We start from the raw sequence: 15,300 nt of genomic DNA, 5'->3' as shown, positions 1-15,300 counted from the left end.
CTCTTTATGTCACCTCAGGTGTGTGGTGAAAAGCACCGTTTTGAAAAGCTAATGGAACATTTCCGAAACGAAGACAATAACATTGACTTCATGGTAAGCAATACATGAACTCAATTAATCTCACACCCTTCATGAGTTCTTTGTTACAATGTATTAGCCCTCCCCAGATGAATTTCCTGCTGATTTCCACTGTGGATAGACATAATTAAGAAAATGTTGGATTAGTCAATGACTGAGGTTATAGTTATAAACTTGATCTTCAGGCATCTCAACTTTTTTTTGCTTAACAGTGCATATTTTTCTTTTGAATCTATGCAGCATTGCAACTTTTTTTTCTCATTCATGGATATTTTGTGTGTGTATCTCACAAGGTTGGTACTTAGTACCCTTCCTGATTCCCCAAAACAATGTGGTGTTGAGCCATGTTCTAGAATGGCTGCTGACCCAGTGGTTAGGTGCACCCAGAGTGCTTTTAGGGAAGGAGTTTCAGGATTTTGACCAAGTGATTGTGAAAGAGCAACAATATTGTTCCAAATCCGCATGGTGTGAGATTTGGGGAGGAACTTAGTCGAGTTCCCATGCGTCTGGTGCCACTGTCATTGTATTGGTTGTGGACCTCATGGGTTTTGTTGGAGAAAGCTTGGCAAGTTGCTGCAGTACATTTTAGAACATGGTACACACTACTGCCCTCTGTGACTGTGTGGAGGGAATGAAAGTTTTAAGGAATGTTTAAGGAATATTTAAAGAGTTAATGTGGATGGGGTTTCAATTACTGTGGATTAATGTGGATGGAGTGACACGATGGCACAGTGGTTAGCTACCTCACAGTGCAAGAAACTCGGATTCAATTCCTGCCTCGGGCAACGGTGTGGAGTTTGCACATTCTCCCCGTGTCTGCGTGGGTTTCCTGCTGGTACTCCGGTTTCCTCCCACAGTCCAAAGGTGTGCAGGTCAGGTGAATTGGCCATGCTAAATTGCCCATAGTGTTAGGTGCATTACTCATGGGTAGATGTAGGCGAATGGGTTTGGGTGGGTTGCTCTTCAGCGGGTCGGTGTGGACTTGTTGGGCTGAAGGGCCTGTTTCCACACTGTAGGGAATCTAATCGAATTAGGTATGCTCTTCTGTCCTCGATGATATTGACTCCTAATGACTGTTGTTAGACCTGCATTTATCTGGGCAGGTGGAGACTGTTGTATTATGCCTCATAATAGATATCTGCTATATCTTTTAAAAGACATGCTTGTGGTGTCCTTGTGTGCTGACATGTGACATGATGGTAGAAAAGTTTCCTCACCATCTTATGGAGTGTTCTTGCAGCAAGACATGCTAAGGGGAAGCATGCTTCAGTACGATGAAGTGTTTAACTTGAACCTGGAGGTACCTTGTGGCTGTAGATATCAGGTGCTGAAATGAAAGTTTAGTGAATTCACTGGTGTCTCACATCTCATTCATATGTTAAGGCATCAAGCATAAGTATCACATCATAATAATTGAAGGAAAATCAGCCCCCATGCCATGTCACTGTAAAGAGTATCCATCATATTCCTGATTTACGTCTTGTAAATTGTCAACCAGCATTGGTGTAACAGGTGTTGGGTTAATTTTTGCAGAATTCTCTCTGACCTGTAGTCACAGTATTTACATGGCTGGCCTAGTCAAGTTTATTGTCAGTGATAACATCCTGGGTGTTTACAGTGGTGGATTCAGTGATGGTAATAATATTGAGTGTCAAGGGGAGATAGTTAAGGTATCTCTTGTTGGAGATGATTGCCTGTCACTCTTGTATGAATGTTACTTGTCCTTTGAGTGCAAGCCTGGATGTTGTCCAAGTCTTTCTCCATGTAGATATTGGCTACTTCAGTGTCTGAGGAGAGGTGAATTATGCTGAACATTGTACAATTAGCTCCACTTCACACTTTAGGATAAAGGGATGGTGATTAATGGAGCAGCTGAAGATGGTTGGGCACTATTCAGAAGAATTCCTGCAAAGCTATCCTGAAGCTGAGATGATTGGAGTTGTAGAGGTACAATTGTCTGCCTTTGTGTTACGTCTGGCTCCATTTTGCCTTTGGTTTCCACTGACTTCCATTTTACTAGTGCTGCATAATATCATACTTGGGCAAACTAGTATTGAGAGCAGGCCTTCTCACCTCATCTCTTGAATTCAGCTGTTTTTTACTATGTTTGAATAAGACCATAATGAGGTCAAAGCTGGTGGCCTTGGTGGAATCCAAAACTGCACATTAATAAGCAGCTTAGAAATCACACGACACCAGGTTATAGTCCAACGGGTTATTCGAAATCGCAGGTTTTTGAAGTACACTTGACCTGATGAAGGGGCAATGCTCTGTAAGTTTGTGATTTCAAGTAAAGCTGTTGGACTATTGCCTGATGTCATGTGATTTCTGACGTTGTCCACCCCTGGCACCTTCACGTTCCTGATCATTAATGGTAGATGAATGGAGTGCTATTTAGCTGCATTATATTTTTTTCCTGTTTTTCATGGATGTGGTATACCTGGGCATTTAATACATTATTGAGTTGATGCCAGTTTTGCAGCTGTACTGGAATAACTTAGTGAGGGAAGTGGCTTATTCTGGAGCACCAGTATAGCAGTCAAGATATTGTCAGGATCTGTATATTTTGCTATATCCAATGCAATTAGCTAGTGCTTCACCTGCTATAAAGTGAATGAAGTTGTCTGAAGATGGACTCTGTGATGCTGGATCGCGTGGACATTTCTGGCTGAAGCTTTGGCCTTGTCCTTTCCACTGAAGAACTCGCTTCATCATTAAGGATGGGCATGTTTATGAATTGTATTGTTACTGTACTCCATAATTGGATTTGGCAGGACTGCAGAGATCTGGTCCACTGATTTACAATGGTTTACAATAGTTGAACTGTTAATGTGTAGAGAATGGTCAGAGTTTGGTGGAGATCAACGAGAATGCTCTGCTGTGGGCTGAAAGAGGAAAAAAAACTGCTAGTAGATAAAACTACTGAATAATGTGGTGATTATTTATATCTGTAACACAAACCATAGCCAAATGCTGTGTTGAAATGAAGGGTGCAATGTGAATAAAATTTCTTTGAGAATTATCTGATAAAACAGTAAAACATAAATCTGTGACACTGGAGTTCGTAGAACATTACAGCACAGTACAGGCCCGTCAGCCTTCAATGTCTACACATCCTGTACTATTTCATTTTCATCCATATGTTTAACCAATGACGATTCAAATACCTTTAAAGTTGACGAGTCTACTATTGTTGCAGGCAGTGCATTCCACGCGCCTACTACTCTGAGTAAAGAAACTACCTCTGACATCTGTCCTATATCTATCACCCCTCAATTTAAAGCTATGTCCTCTTGTGCTAGCTATCACCATTCAAGGAAAAAGGGTCTCACTGTCCATTCTATATAACACTCTGATTGTCTTACGTGTCTCAATTAAATCACCTCTCAAACTTCTTCTCTCTAATGAAAACATCCTCAAGTCCCTTGGCCTTTTTTCAAAAGACCTTCCCTCCCTACCAGACAGCATCCTCGTAAATTGGTTCTGAACCCTTTCCAAAGCTTCCACATCCTTCCTATAATGCAGTGACCAGACTATACGCAGTACTCCAAGTGTGGTTGCACCAGAGTTCTATGCGGCTGCACCAGAGTTCCATACAGCTGCAACATGATCTCATGCTCCAAAACTCAATCCCTCTACCAGTAAAAGCTAATGCACTGTATGTCTTCTTAACAACCCTATCAGCCCGGTGGCAACTTTCAGCGATCTACGTCCATGGACACTGAGATATCTCTGCTTATCTACACTATCAAGAATCTTACTGTTAGCCCAGTGCTCTTTATTCCTGTTACTCCTTCCAAAGCAAATCACCTCACACTTTTCTACATTAAACTCCATTTGCCACCTCTCAGCCCAGCTCTGCAGCTTATCTATGTCTCTCTGTAACCTGCAACATCCTTCAGCATTGTCCACCATTCCACTGACCTTAGTGTAATCCGCAAATTTACTAACCCATCTTTCTATGCCCTCATCCAGGTTATTTATAAAAATGATAAACAGCAGTGGACCCAAAACAAATCCTTGTGGTAGACCACTAATAACTGTACTCCAGGATGAATATTTCCCATCAACCATCACTCTGTCTTCTTTCAGCAATACAATTTCTGATCCAAACCACTAAATCACCCTATTTGTGCAATAGCCTGACTGAAATCCATATACACCACATCAACTACCCTCATCCACCTGTTTGGTCACCTTCTCAAAGAACAAAGGTTATAAGAGAGGATTTATAACCATCTCGAAAAGAATAATGTGATCGTGGACAGTCAGCATGGTTTTGTGAAGAGTAGGTCATGCCTAACGAATCTTATTGAGTTTTTTTGACAAAGTGACCAAGCAGGTAGATGAGAGTAAACCAGTTGATGTGGTATATATGGATTTTAGCAAGGCATTCGATAAGGTTCCCCACTGTAGGCCATTATACAAAATGCGGAGGAATGGGATTGTGGGAGACATAGTAGTTTGGATCAGTAATTGGCTTGCTGAAAGAAAACAGAGGGTTGTAGTTGATAGAACATGTTCATCTTGGTGTCCAGTTACTAGCGGCGTACCGCAAGGGTCAGTGTTGGGTCCTCTGCTGTTTCTCATTTTGATAAATGACCTGGATGAGGGCTTAGAAGGGTGGGTTAGTAAATTTGCGAACGACACTAAGGTCGGTGGAGTTGTGGATAGTGCCGAAGGATGTTGTAGGTTGCAGAAAGACAGAGATAGGATGCAGAGCTGGGCTGAGAGGTGGCAAATGGAGTTTAATGTGGACAAGTGTGAGGTGATACACTTTGGACGGAGTAATCGGAATGCAAAGTACTGGGCTAATGGTAAGATTCTTGGGAGTGCAGATGAGCAGAGAGATCTCAGTGTCCATGTACACAGATTCCTGAAAGTTGCCACCCAGATTGACAGGGTTGTTAAGAAGGCATGCAGTGTTTTGGCCTTTATTAATAGAGGGATTGAATTTCGGAACCAGGAGGTTATGCTGCAGCTGTACAAAGCTCTGGTACGGCCACACTTAGAGTATTGTGTACAGTTCTGGTCACCGCATTATAAGAAGGATGTGGAAGCTTTGGAAAGGGTGCAGAGGAGATTTACTAGGATGTTGCCTGGTATGGAAGGAATGTCTTACGAGGAAAGACTGAGGGCCTTGAGGCTGTTCTCAATAGAGAGAAGGAGGTTGGGGGGTGACTTAATAGAGACATAAAGATAATCAGAGGGTTAGGTAGGGTGGACAGGGAGAGCCATTTTCCAAGTATGGGAACAGCAAACATCAGGAGACATGACTTTAAAGTGAGGGGAGCTAGGTATAAGACAGATGTCCGAGGTAGTTTCTTTACTCAGAGAGTAGTAAGGGTATGGAATGCTTTGCCTGCAAAGGTAGTAGATTCACTAAGTTTAAGTGCATTTAAGTCGTCATTGGACAGGCATATGAACGTACATGGAATAGTGTAGGTGGGATGGGCTTCAGATTGGTATGACAGGGTGGCGCAACATCGAGGGCCGAAGAGCCTGTACTGCGCTGTAATGTTCTATAACTCTATAAGGCTTGTGAGGCACTACCTACCCTTCACAAAACTGTGTTGACTATCCCTAATCAACTTATTCCTTTCTAAATGATTATAAATCCTATCTCTTAACCTTTTCCAACACTTTACCCACAACCAAAGTAAGGCTGACTGGTCTATTATTACCAGGGTTGTCCCGACTCCCCTTCTTGAAGAAGGAGACAACATTTGCTATCCTCCAGTGTGTTGGCACTATTCCTGTAGACAATGACGATATAAAGATCATGGCCAAAGGCTCAGCAATCTCCTTCCTGGCTTCCCAGAAAATCCGAGGATAAATTCCATCCAGTGCAGGGGACTTATCTGTTTTCACACTTTTCAGAATTGCTAACATTTCCTCCTTATGAACCTCCACCCCATCTACTCTAGTAGCCTGTATCTCAGTATTCTCCTCAACGACATTGTCTTTTTCCAGTGTGAATACTGACAAATATTATTCATTTAGCACTTATCCTATCTCCTCTGACTCTATGCACAACTTCCCACTACTCTCCTTGATTGGCCTTAATCTTATTCGAGTCATTCTTTTATTCCGATATACTTATAAAAAGCTTTAGGGTTTTCTTTGATCCTATCTGCCCACGACTTCTCATGTCCCCTCCTGGCTCCTCTTAGTTCTCTCTTTAGGTCTTTCCTGGCTAACTTGTAACTCTCAAGTGTCCTAACTGAGCCTTCATGTCTCATCTTAACATAAGCCTTCTTCCTCATGAAGAGATTCAACTTCTTTAGTAAACCACGACTCCCTCGCTCGACCATTTCCTCCCTGCCTGAAGTACATACTTATCAAGGACATGCAGTAGCTGTTCCTTGAATAAGCTCCACATTACCTTGACATAAAATGCTGTGTAATGCAATTTTCATCATGGCACTATTTCCTTAATTGGTCAAACCTCTGACATTGTCATTAATATAATGGAAGGAACTCGATTCCAAAGTAAGCTTTTTATGCTTCATTTATTGGGTTATTAACTTGTGTAAGATAACCTACGTTCTAAGTTGAAAAACAAACTTTCCATACTCTGGTCAGACTGAGATATGTCTTCTGTCTCCTCTCTTGAGGTCACATGTCTCTGTCTCTGTGATTAGAGTTAGGCATAATAGTTAAAACACTAGATCTTTCAGCTACATTTGTAATTATTATTCAACTATATGTCCAGGGCTTTAATTTGGGTATGCCTTCAGTCTTTATTATGGAGTGTTGTTTAAGGGGAAAAAAAAGGTGCATCTTAGCATACAACAAAATCCTGTGCATAAAATTATTTATTTCTAATGGTTTTCTTAATCCAATAAATCTGAACTTGCACTTGAAAGATCTTGTGGTTTTAATGTTTTAATGATGTTCTTTTCATTCTACTAAAATATTCAACAGGTTGCTTCAGAAAATTAGTTGTTTTCAAGATAATAGCACTCAATGCCATTGATATTAAAGTAATTTATAAAGCAAAAGCCAAATCGTTGTTATTGACAAGTCATTGTTACATTTTACGTTGGATTAAATGGTTTTCAATCCAGACTGAAAATGTAGCTATTAAAGGATGAAGGTATGCTTTTTATTTTATCAGTTGAATGTCTAAAGATAGAATTCTATTAATTGTAATTTTTTAAATCTTCGTTTGCTTCTAGGTGGCCTGTATGCAGTTTATTAACATTGTAGTCCATTCTGTAGAGGATATGAATTTCCGAGTGCATCTCCAATATGAGTTCACCAAACTAGGACTGGATGAATACCTGGATGTGGGTACCCCTTTACTTAGTAACCAGCGCACGTTGTTTCACAACCTCATTCCATTTCCTTATCCAGGATCTATTTTTTCCCGTCACAATAATGAATGACTAGTTTTGAGCACGATGAATATCTAGGGATATAGAATTGATTTTGAAGTTTCAAGACTATATTTCTTAGTATTAAGTTTGATGGCGTTTGCAGCAGATATTGCCTTTGCCTGACACAAGTCAATTTAATCTCCAATGGCCCGATCATGAATGCCGGTTTACTTCAGAATCTGTTAGTAATGTAATTAAATAAATAATGCTAGAAAAGTCCTAATTCTAAAAATTCAAAAGGGAATATAGAAGACGTGGCAATATTTCAATTGCTTAAGGAAGAAGTTGTTAATTGTTATGGAATGATTGAGAATATTGGAACTGTGTCGAGAAAGCTGTTGTGAATTATTAATGTTTTCCATCTTGCTGTAACTTACGGTATTAAATCAGCTCCGTGAGTAAGAGGGGCTTGATCTAAAGTTGTGGAAGGCTTTAGATACGGTTAAAACCGGAAGAAGTCATCCTTTAGATCTCCTTTGTTTTACACCAGTAATTAGGATATATCCTGTTGAAAGTGAAACCATTGATATTACTGCCTCAAATGCAGGCATTTATATTTTACACTGTTTTGTATTGTAAGTGTTGTAGTTCAAGCATTAATAAAACATGAAAATCGATTGAGTGTAGATACTGAAGGGAATATCCCATTCTGTCCAAAATTACTGGAATATATGGCAAGTGTCAGGCCATTTAAGGCCAACTAATCTCCTTAAGTACAATGATGTAGAGATGCCAGTGTTGGACTGGGGTAGACAAAGTTTAAAAATCACACAACACCAGATTCAATAGGTTTGTTTAGAAGCACTAGCTTTCGGAGTGCTGCTCCTTCAGCAGGGAGCTAGTGGGCAGGATCATAAGACACATTTATTTGCTATAAATTCTGTGTCCTATGGTTCTGCCCCATTAGCTCCCTGATGAAGGAGCAGTGCTACGAAAGCTTGTACTTCCAATTAAACCTGTTGGACTATAACCTGTTGTGTGATTTGGAACTTTCTCCTTAAGTACATCAGCACTTCTTGCACAATCTGGTCACATTTGAGCCTTTTCCTTTTCCTCTTCCTCTTGAGAAGAGAGTCAACCTGTTCAGGTTTTCCTGCTTGACATAATCCCTTCATTCTGGTATCCTCCTTGAAAGTCTTCATTGCACCTTATCCAGCCCCTCCATATTCATTTTCTAATGTTCACCATTCTCCAAGTTTGGTCTAATGAAGATGGTAAACTAAAACTAAACATTAATTCTTTGCTTTTTAATGTTATTCCACCAAAAATGAGCGCTCTTTCAGTGTTAATGAGCTGTGACATTAATTTTAGGGAATTGTGTTTTATATATATATATATATATAAAATGGCCTCCCCCATCATTCCTTTGCTCGTGTACCATAATTAGTTTTTATTTTCCAAAGATTGCTTCCTACCAATTGCAGCATATCTCATTTAAGTGAATAAAAGGAAAACACATCAGAAAGCATTGGTATGGAAGCTAGGCATCATCAGAACAGATATGCCAGCAAAATCAAAACTGTGGGAATGGCATAGACTTTAGGAGTGTTTAATATTGAAATATGATGCCAACAGTAGAAAATGCCTGAGAATGCTCTATTGAGTCCCTCTCAAAAATATAAATTCAGTACATTGTAAAGCTGAGGAGAGATGTTAGTGTGGTCTACAAAAATACTAACTTATTACATCATCATATTCCAGTGACTTTTTAATACTCCTATTTTCCACCTATGTAAAGTAGCTAGATAACTTGGTGCAAATACAATGTTGAGAAATTGTTTTTTCTGTTTAGAAACTGAAAAATACGGAGAGTGACAAACTGCAGGTGCAAATACAAGCCTACTTGGATAACGTCTTTGATGTGGGTGCGCTACTTGAAGATGCTGAAACCAAGAATGCTGCCTTAGAGAGAGTAGAAGAACTGGAAGAAAACATTTCTCATGTAACCATTTCTTTAATTTTTCAACTAGACCTACAGCACCCAATAGTATGGTTTAAAAAAAAGTGCATTTAATCATTAGTTGTAAACACAAAGTAATTCACTTTGTTTTGAAGTAATTTCAGAATCAGTTAACTGCTAATTAGGTCAGGATAGAAAATTAGAATTACATCTTTATTACTGGATATTAATGCAAAGTATTTGTCTGCTGTAGAATACCCGTCGAAGTAGACATCTGTGATGTTGATATCACTCTGGTAATTGAGTCTCTTTAGGACTTCAAAGAATATTTTCTAGTGCAGATTAGCCTGTCAGTTTTGTCAGATGTGAGTATGAGTTGCAGTGTTTGGTAGATACATTTTAAAATCTGTAACTCTTATTTAGTGAATAAAAATAATCATGGCCAGACTCTCTGACTCAGTGAACTGACTAGAAGTTGGTCATTTGCTTTTCATGAGACCTTACTTTGTAAAAAATATTAGCTGACCTGGCACCAGTCACTGTAATTCAAAACTTATTTTTTATTCATACATGTGATGTGGACTAAGTCAGTGTTTATTACCTATCACTGATTGATTGCACTTGGGAAGATGTTGGTAGCATCTTCTTGAGCTGCTGCAGTCTTGTCATCTCTGTATACTTAGTGTCATTAGGAAGTGAGTTGTAGATATTTGACTCAGTAATAGTGAAGTAACAGTTATATAATTCCAAGTCAGCATGGTTTGTGGCTTGGAGAGAAACTTTCAGGCGGTGTTCCCGTGCCTTGCCTACCCTGGTACTTCTGGATTAGAAGGTGCAATAAAAGTGGCCTTGATGATTTGTGACAGTACATCTTCTAGATGGCACACACTGCTGCTGCTGTGCACTGGTGGTGGAGGAAGTAAATATTAAAGGTGGTGAACGAGATCCAACCATTTGGGCTACATTATCATGGATGGGTTTCAAGCTGCACTCTTCCAAACAAGTGGAAAGTACGCCATCACACTCCTCACACATGCACTGTAGATGTGGACAGGCTTTGGGTTGTTGGAGGTGAGCTATTTGTCCCAGAATTCCCAGCCTCTGACCAATTCTTGTTGCCCAACTATTTATATAGTTAGTCCAGTTCAATTGCTTATCATTGGTAGTCAATAAGAAGTTGATGGAAAAATTAATTGATGCTAATGATGTTGAATATCAGAGTGAGATGATTAAATTCCCTTGTATTGTAGGTGTTTATTTTCTGACACACAAATATTACTTTCCCATCTATTGGCCCAAGCCTGAGTGTTGTCCATACTTGCAGGCATGGACTGTTTCAGTATCTGAGAGTTGTGAATGACATTGAATGTGGTTCTTTCTTATTCTAGCTGCTAGTCTCTTTTCATTCTTCCTAATTTTCTTACTTTTTTTCACTAAATTCTCTGTATTTAGTCTAGTTTTCACTTTTATTTACAACCTTACCCATCATCTATGCCCTTTACCTGCTTTATCTTGTTTTCTGTCCGTTTTTCCCTTTAAGTAGCTCTGGCTTTCCTCCTTATGTATCTATACCCCAAATGTATCCAAACCATGTCATTTTTAAAGGCAGCTTACAGTTCTCTTCCAGATTTCTCTGTCTGTTTTTGATTTCAATTTACCTGAGTCAGATCCCTTCACATCGCACTGAAATTGCTTTTGTCCAATTAATCAGCTTTAATTTTCCATTTATGATGGAATAAAGGCCACTGATTGATGAAGATGTTTGGGTCTTAAAAAAGATCCTGCAGTAACAACTTTAGACCAAGATGGTTAATCTCCAATAAACACAACTAGATATGGCTCTTGTTTACCCTTCAATTCATATTGCCTTCAATTTGATTGGGTTCCTGATACCACGCCCTGTCAGTGAGCAGGTTATGGCTGAATAAATGCCATTGGGTAGTATGGTCTGATAGCTTCAGTCCCTGTGCTGATATGTGCTAGTACTGTGGGTAGTAATTAGCTGGGTTTATCCTGTGCTTTGTCTGCAGGACATATTGTTGGGTAGATGCACTGGAACAGCTAGGCTAGCATGTGGTGGAGTGGGGAAATGTTGGTGGCTAGTTCAGGAGCAAGTGTCTTCTTCACTACAGCTGGAATGTACTTGAGGTCTTTTGCCTTTACTCAATCCAATGGATAATGCAATGTTTTAATTCAGAGTTTCTGAATTAAGACTGGTTTCTAAATGTGGATATCTCAGACTGAAATCGTTTAGTATGAAAGATAAGATGGTGCTCAAAATAAAAGCAAGTTTGTCTCTTCTATATTATGTCTTGCAGTTAATGTTTTTACTTTGCAGTTTATATTTTCCAATATTTCCCATATTGTCATTTCCTTCCAGCATTAACTCCTTCCTGGGCGTCCATGCCATGAGTGCCAGTGCCTTTTGCTGCCTTTCCTAAGTAGCGACCTTTAAACCTTGGCGCTGAGCATTGATGGGCTATTTAACAGCTAGTGAGAGTGTGTTGAAACTGAATCCTGTTTTGCCCATTCCTAACCTTGACATAGTTCTGTCAGAAGTCCTAGAGATGTACAGCATGGAAACGGACCTTTGGGTCCAACTTGCTCATGCCAACCAGATATTCTAAATTAATCTAGTCCCATTTTCCAGCTTTTGACCCATATCCCTCTAAACCCTTCTTATTCACATGCCTATCCAGATGCCTTTTAAATGTTGTGAAAATGTTGCCCCATAGATCCCTTTTAAATCTTCTCCCCTCCAACATTAAAACTTTGCCCTCTTGTTTTCGACTCTTTCCCACCCCACCCCACCCTGCGGCCCCCCCCCCCCCCCCCCCCCCAAACCCAGGGAAAAGACCTTGACTGTTTACCCTATCCATGCCCCTCATGATTTTATAAACTTCTGTAAAGTTGCCCCTCAGCCTCCAACACTACAGGGAAAATAACCCCAGCATAGTTCAAATCCGTAAACCTTTTCTGAGCCCTTTCGAGTTTTACACTATCTTTCCTATAGCTGGCAGACCAGAATTGAACACAGTATTCCAAAAGTGACCTAACCAATATCCTATACAGCCGCAACATGACCTCCCAACTCCTACACTCAATGACCAATAAAGGCAAGCATATCAAACACTGATTTTACTATTCCATTTACGTGGGACTCTCTTGCAAAGAAGTATGAGGCTGCGCTCTGAGGTCTCCCTGTTCAGCAACACATAAAGTGTATAAGTCCTGCCCTGATTTACCCTACCAAAATGTAATACCTCAGTGACTGGATGACAGTTTGAAACAACAAACCATGTGGATTTCCCTTACTTAACTATAATTGTAGTGCTTCTACTGCCAATCTATCTTTGATCAAGTAACTTGCTTTAAATTGTAGTTCAGATGTAATTCTGAAACCTCATACTCTGGAGCTAAACTACTTCTTGACTAGCATAGAGGAGACTTGCTATTGACCACTGCAAACAATGGACTAATGTATCAAATTCTAATTTCAGTTGTCAGAAAAGTTGCAAGATACTGAAAATGAAGCAATGGAAAAAATTGTGGAACTGGAAAAGCAGTTAATGCAAAGAAGTAAAGAACTGGAAGTTATAAGAGTAAGTTTGTAAGGATTTCTTTGCAGCTGTGACACATAATAGGTTTAAAATTGGTCTTCAGCAATCGTGTGAACCAGCTGCTTCTTTTATGGAAAGAGAAATAGGCCACCAATTTGCTGCAAGCTTTTTTTAAACTGTTACATAGACTAAATTAACCACTGTCTGTCTAAATTATGATTTTAATCAGCTGATGAGTGTTCTGTAACTGAGTTCAAAACATAATTCACACATTGTCAGAAGCATTTCCAACTTGCCAAGAGTTAACAGCATTATAAATCTGTATTTAAATGTAAAAAAATTGCATTTCAGTCGAGCTTTATATCATTTTCTTTTCATTCTTTTACATGAGTTTTTAAAAAAATTTGTCATGAAATATGGGTGCTACTGGCTGGGCCAGTATTTATTGTACATCCCTAGTTGACCTAGAGAAGGTGGTTGTGAGTTGCCTTCTTGAACTGCTGCAGTCCAATGTTCTTAGGAATAGAATCTCAGAATTTTGACCCAATGACACTGAAGAAACAGCAATACATTTCCAAGTCAGGATGGTGAGTGGCTTAGAAGAGAACTTGCAGGTGCTGGTATTCCCATGTATCTCCTGCCCTTGCCTTGTTGGTAGTAGTCGTGGGTTTTAAAGATGGTGTCGAAAGACCTTTGGTGATTTCCGCAGAATGACTTGTAGAAGGTATACACTCGTGTTAATGAGCGTCAGTGGTGAAGGATGTGAATGTTTATGCCAATCAAGTGGGCTACTTTTTCCTGGATGATGTCAAGCTTCTTGTGTTCAGTTGGGTTGCACTCATCCAGGCAAATGGTAAGTATTCCAACACACTGCTGACTTGTGCCTTGCAGATGGTTGACAGTCTTTGAGGTGTCGGGAGTTACATGCTGCAGGATTCCTAGCCCCTGACCTGCTTATGTACAGGTAGTATTTATATGGCTGATCATGTTCAGTTTCTGGTCAATGGTAATGCCTAAGATGTGGATAGTGGGCTAATGTAGCTTTCCAGAAAAGGTTCATATGGATTAAGCAGAGCCCCCTTTTTCTGCCATTCTTTGGTTAGAACCAAGATGATCAATGTACAAAATGAGTGCAATGCTTAGTGCAACTTGTATAGGATTCTCTGCATCTTATCCCCATTTATATGGCATAGGCTGATAGAAAAAGTCGTAGAGTTAGAAAGGGAGTCCAGGCCTTTCAAAAACAATTGTGGCAATGACAAATAGTCAGTTTCAAAAAAGATCCAAGCCAATTTAGATGGGCAAAGAAACTCCATCTTTCACACATTAGTGATTCATCGTTTCATAAAAATTATAAGTATTGGGAAAATCTTCTGAACCAGCTTTACGCGCCATTCAAGGACTGGTTGTGTAACTGAGATCATTCAGCTGACACAGTAGCAAACTAATCAATAAATGTTTCAGTGAAGAAAAGGGCAATTTCATGATCTGTCTCTTTCCTGCTCACCAACATAAAGTTTGCACATGAGCCAGTTTAGTGAGTACTGTATTGAAACGAGTGTTTGTTAAATTTTGGAACATGTTTTAGTCCTTCCAAATTAATTAAGTTATATGGCATACTCGGTGATCAGAATGTGTTTGTCTATTGTATATAGAGGGATGCCAATCCCAATCAGACAGGTAGTTTGAAAGATTCTTTCCATTGCCAGTGGTCTATCCAGAGACCACTAGATTAAACAATTTCCTCAGACCCACAAGATTTAAAAATAATTGGGTTTAAAGTTTGAGACTTCACTTAGAGATACTATGAGAACAATCAAGGTGGAAATATCTTTTGAGTCTTGGGGTGAATTTAAGGCTGGGAGTTCTTACCTGCCCTTCTGGAGACCCACCAATTCAAGAGGCTACCTAGTCAGTCCCCTTTGGAGGGCCGGAACCCCACTCCTCTATAGCTGCTGACCAGTCAGAGGCCAGTGGTTCTCCATTGCCCATCAGACCCACTGGGAGTGGTGATATGGCACCCAACAGAGAATTGAGGGTCAGTCGTGGAGATCCAAATGATAGCTGAGTGGGGATGGGTTGGCAGTGGTAGGATGGCATTGGTGGCTAGGTGGGGGCTAGAGGAAGGACAGTTGGCTGATTCTCCATGGGCTCTCCTTTCCAATGCTGGGTCACATGATCAGGCAATGAGTACCTTTTGAGGAATGGTTCCCCGCCCTGCTCAACCGCTGAAGATGATCACACTTTTCAAGAACTTTATGAACTATAACTTTGCGGCATCCAGAATTTGAGAGAGCCATATATAGTGCAAGGCCTTCCTTCTATGAGAAGGTGTAATTCCTCTTTGTGAACTGTTGGTTAACCCAGTTCTAAAACACTT

The 15,300-nt window shown here is 40.0% G+C and overlaps 1 protein-coding gene across 7 annotated transcripts in view; it reads left to right on the top strand.

Moving 5' to 3' along the window:
* Nucleotides 1-15,300, top strand: part of LOC132817097 (formin-like protein 2) — a 266,557-nt gene that overhangs the window by 216,232 nt on the left and 35,025 nt on the right. For all 7 annotated transcript variants that reach the window (XR_009644853.1, XR_009644854.1, XM_060827241.1 and 4 more), the window contains exons 10-13: nt 19-93; nt 7,260-7,370; nt 9,253-9,402; nt 12,861-12,962. Coding sequence is in view for 5 of the 7 variants with exons in the window: in XM_060827241.1 (XP_060683224.1) it covers nt 19-93; nt 7,260-7,370; nt 9,253-9,402; nt 12,861-12,962 (438 nt within the window). In the remaining 2 variants the exon portion in view is untranslated. The remainder of the gene's footprint in view (nt 1-18; nt 94-7,259; nt 7,371-9,252; nt 9,403-12,860; nt 12,963-15,300) is intronic.

This window comes from Hemiscyllium ocellatum, chromosome 7, assembly GCF_020745735.1.
Source record: "Hemiscyllium ocellatum isolate sHemOce1 chromosome 7, sHemOce1.pat.X.cur, whole genome shotgun sequence".
NCBI lineage: Eukaryota > Metazoa > Chordata > Chondrichthyes > Orectolobiformes > Hemiscylliidae > Hemiscyllium > Hemiscyllium ocellatum.
This window is presented reverse-complemented; position numbering and strand designations above follow the sequence as displayed.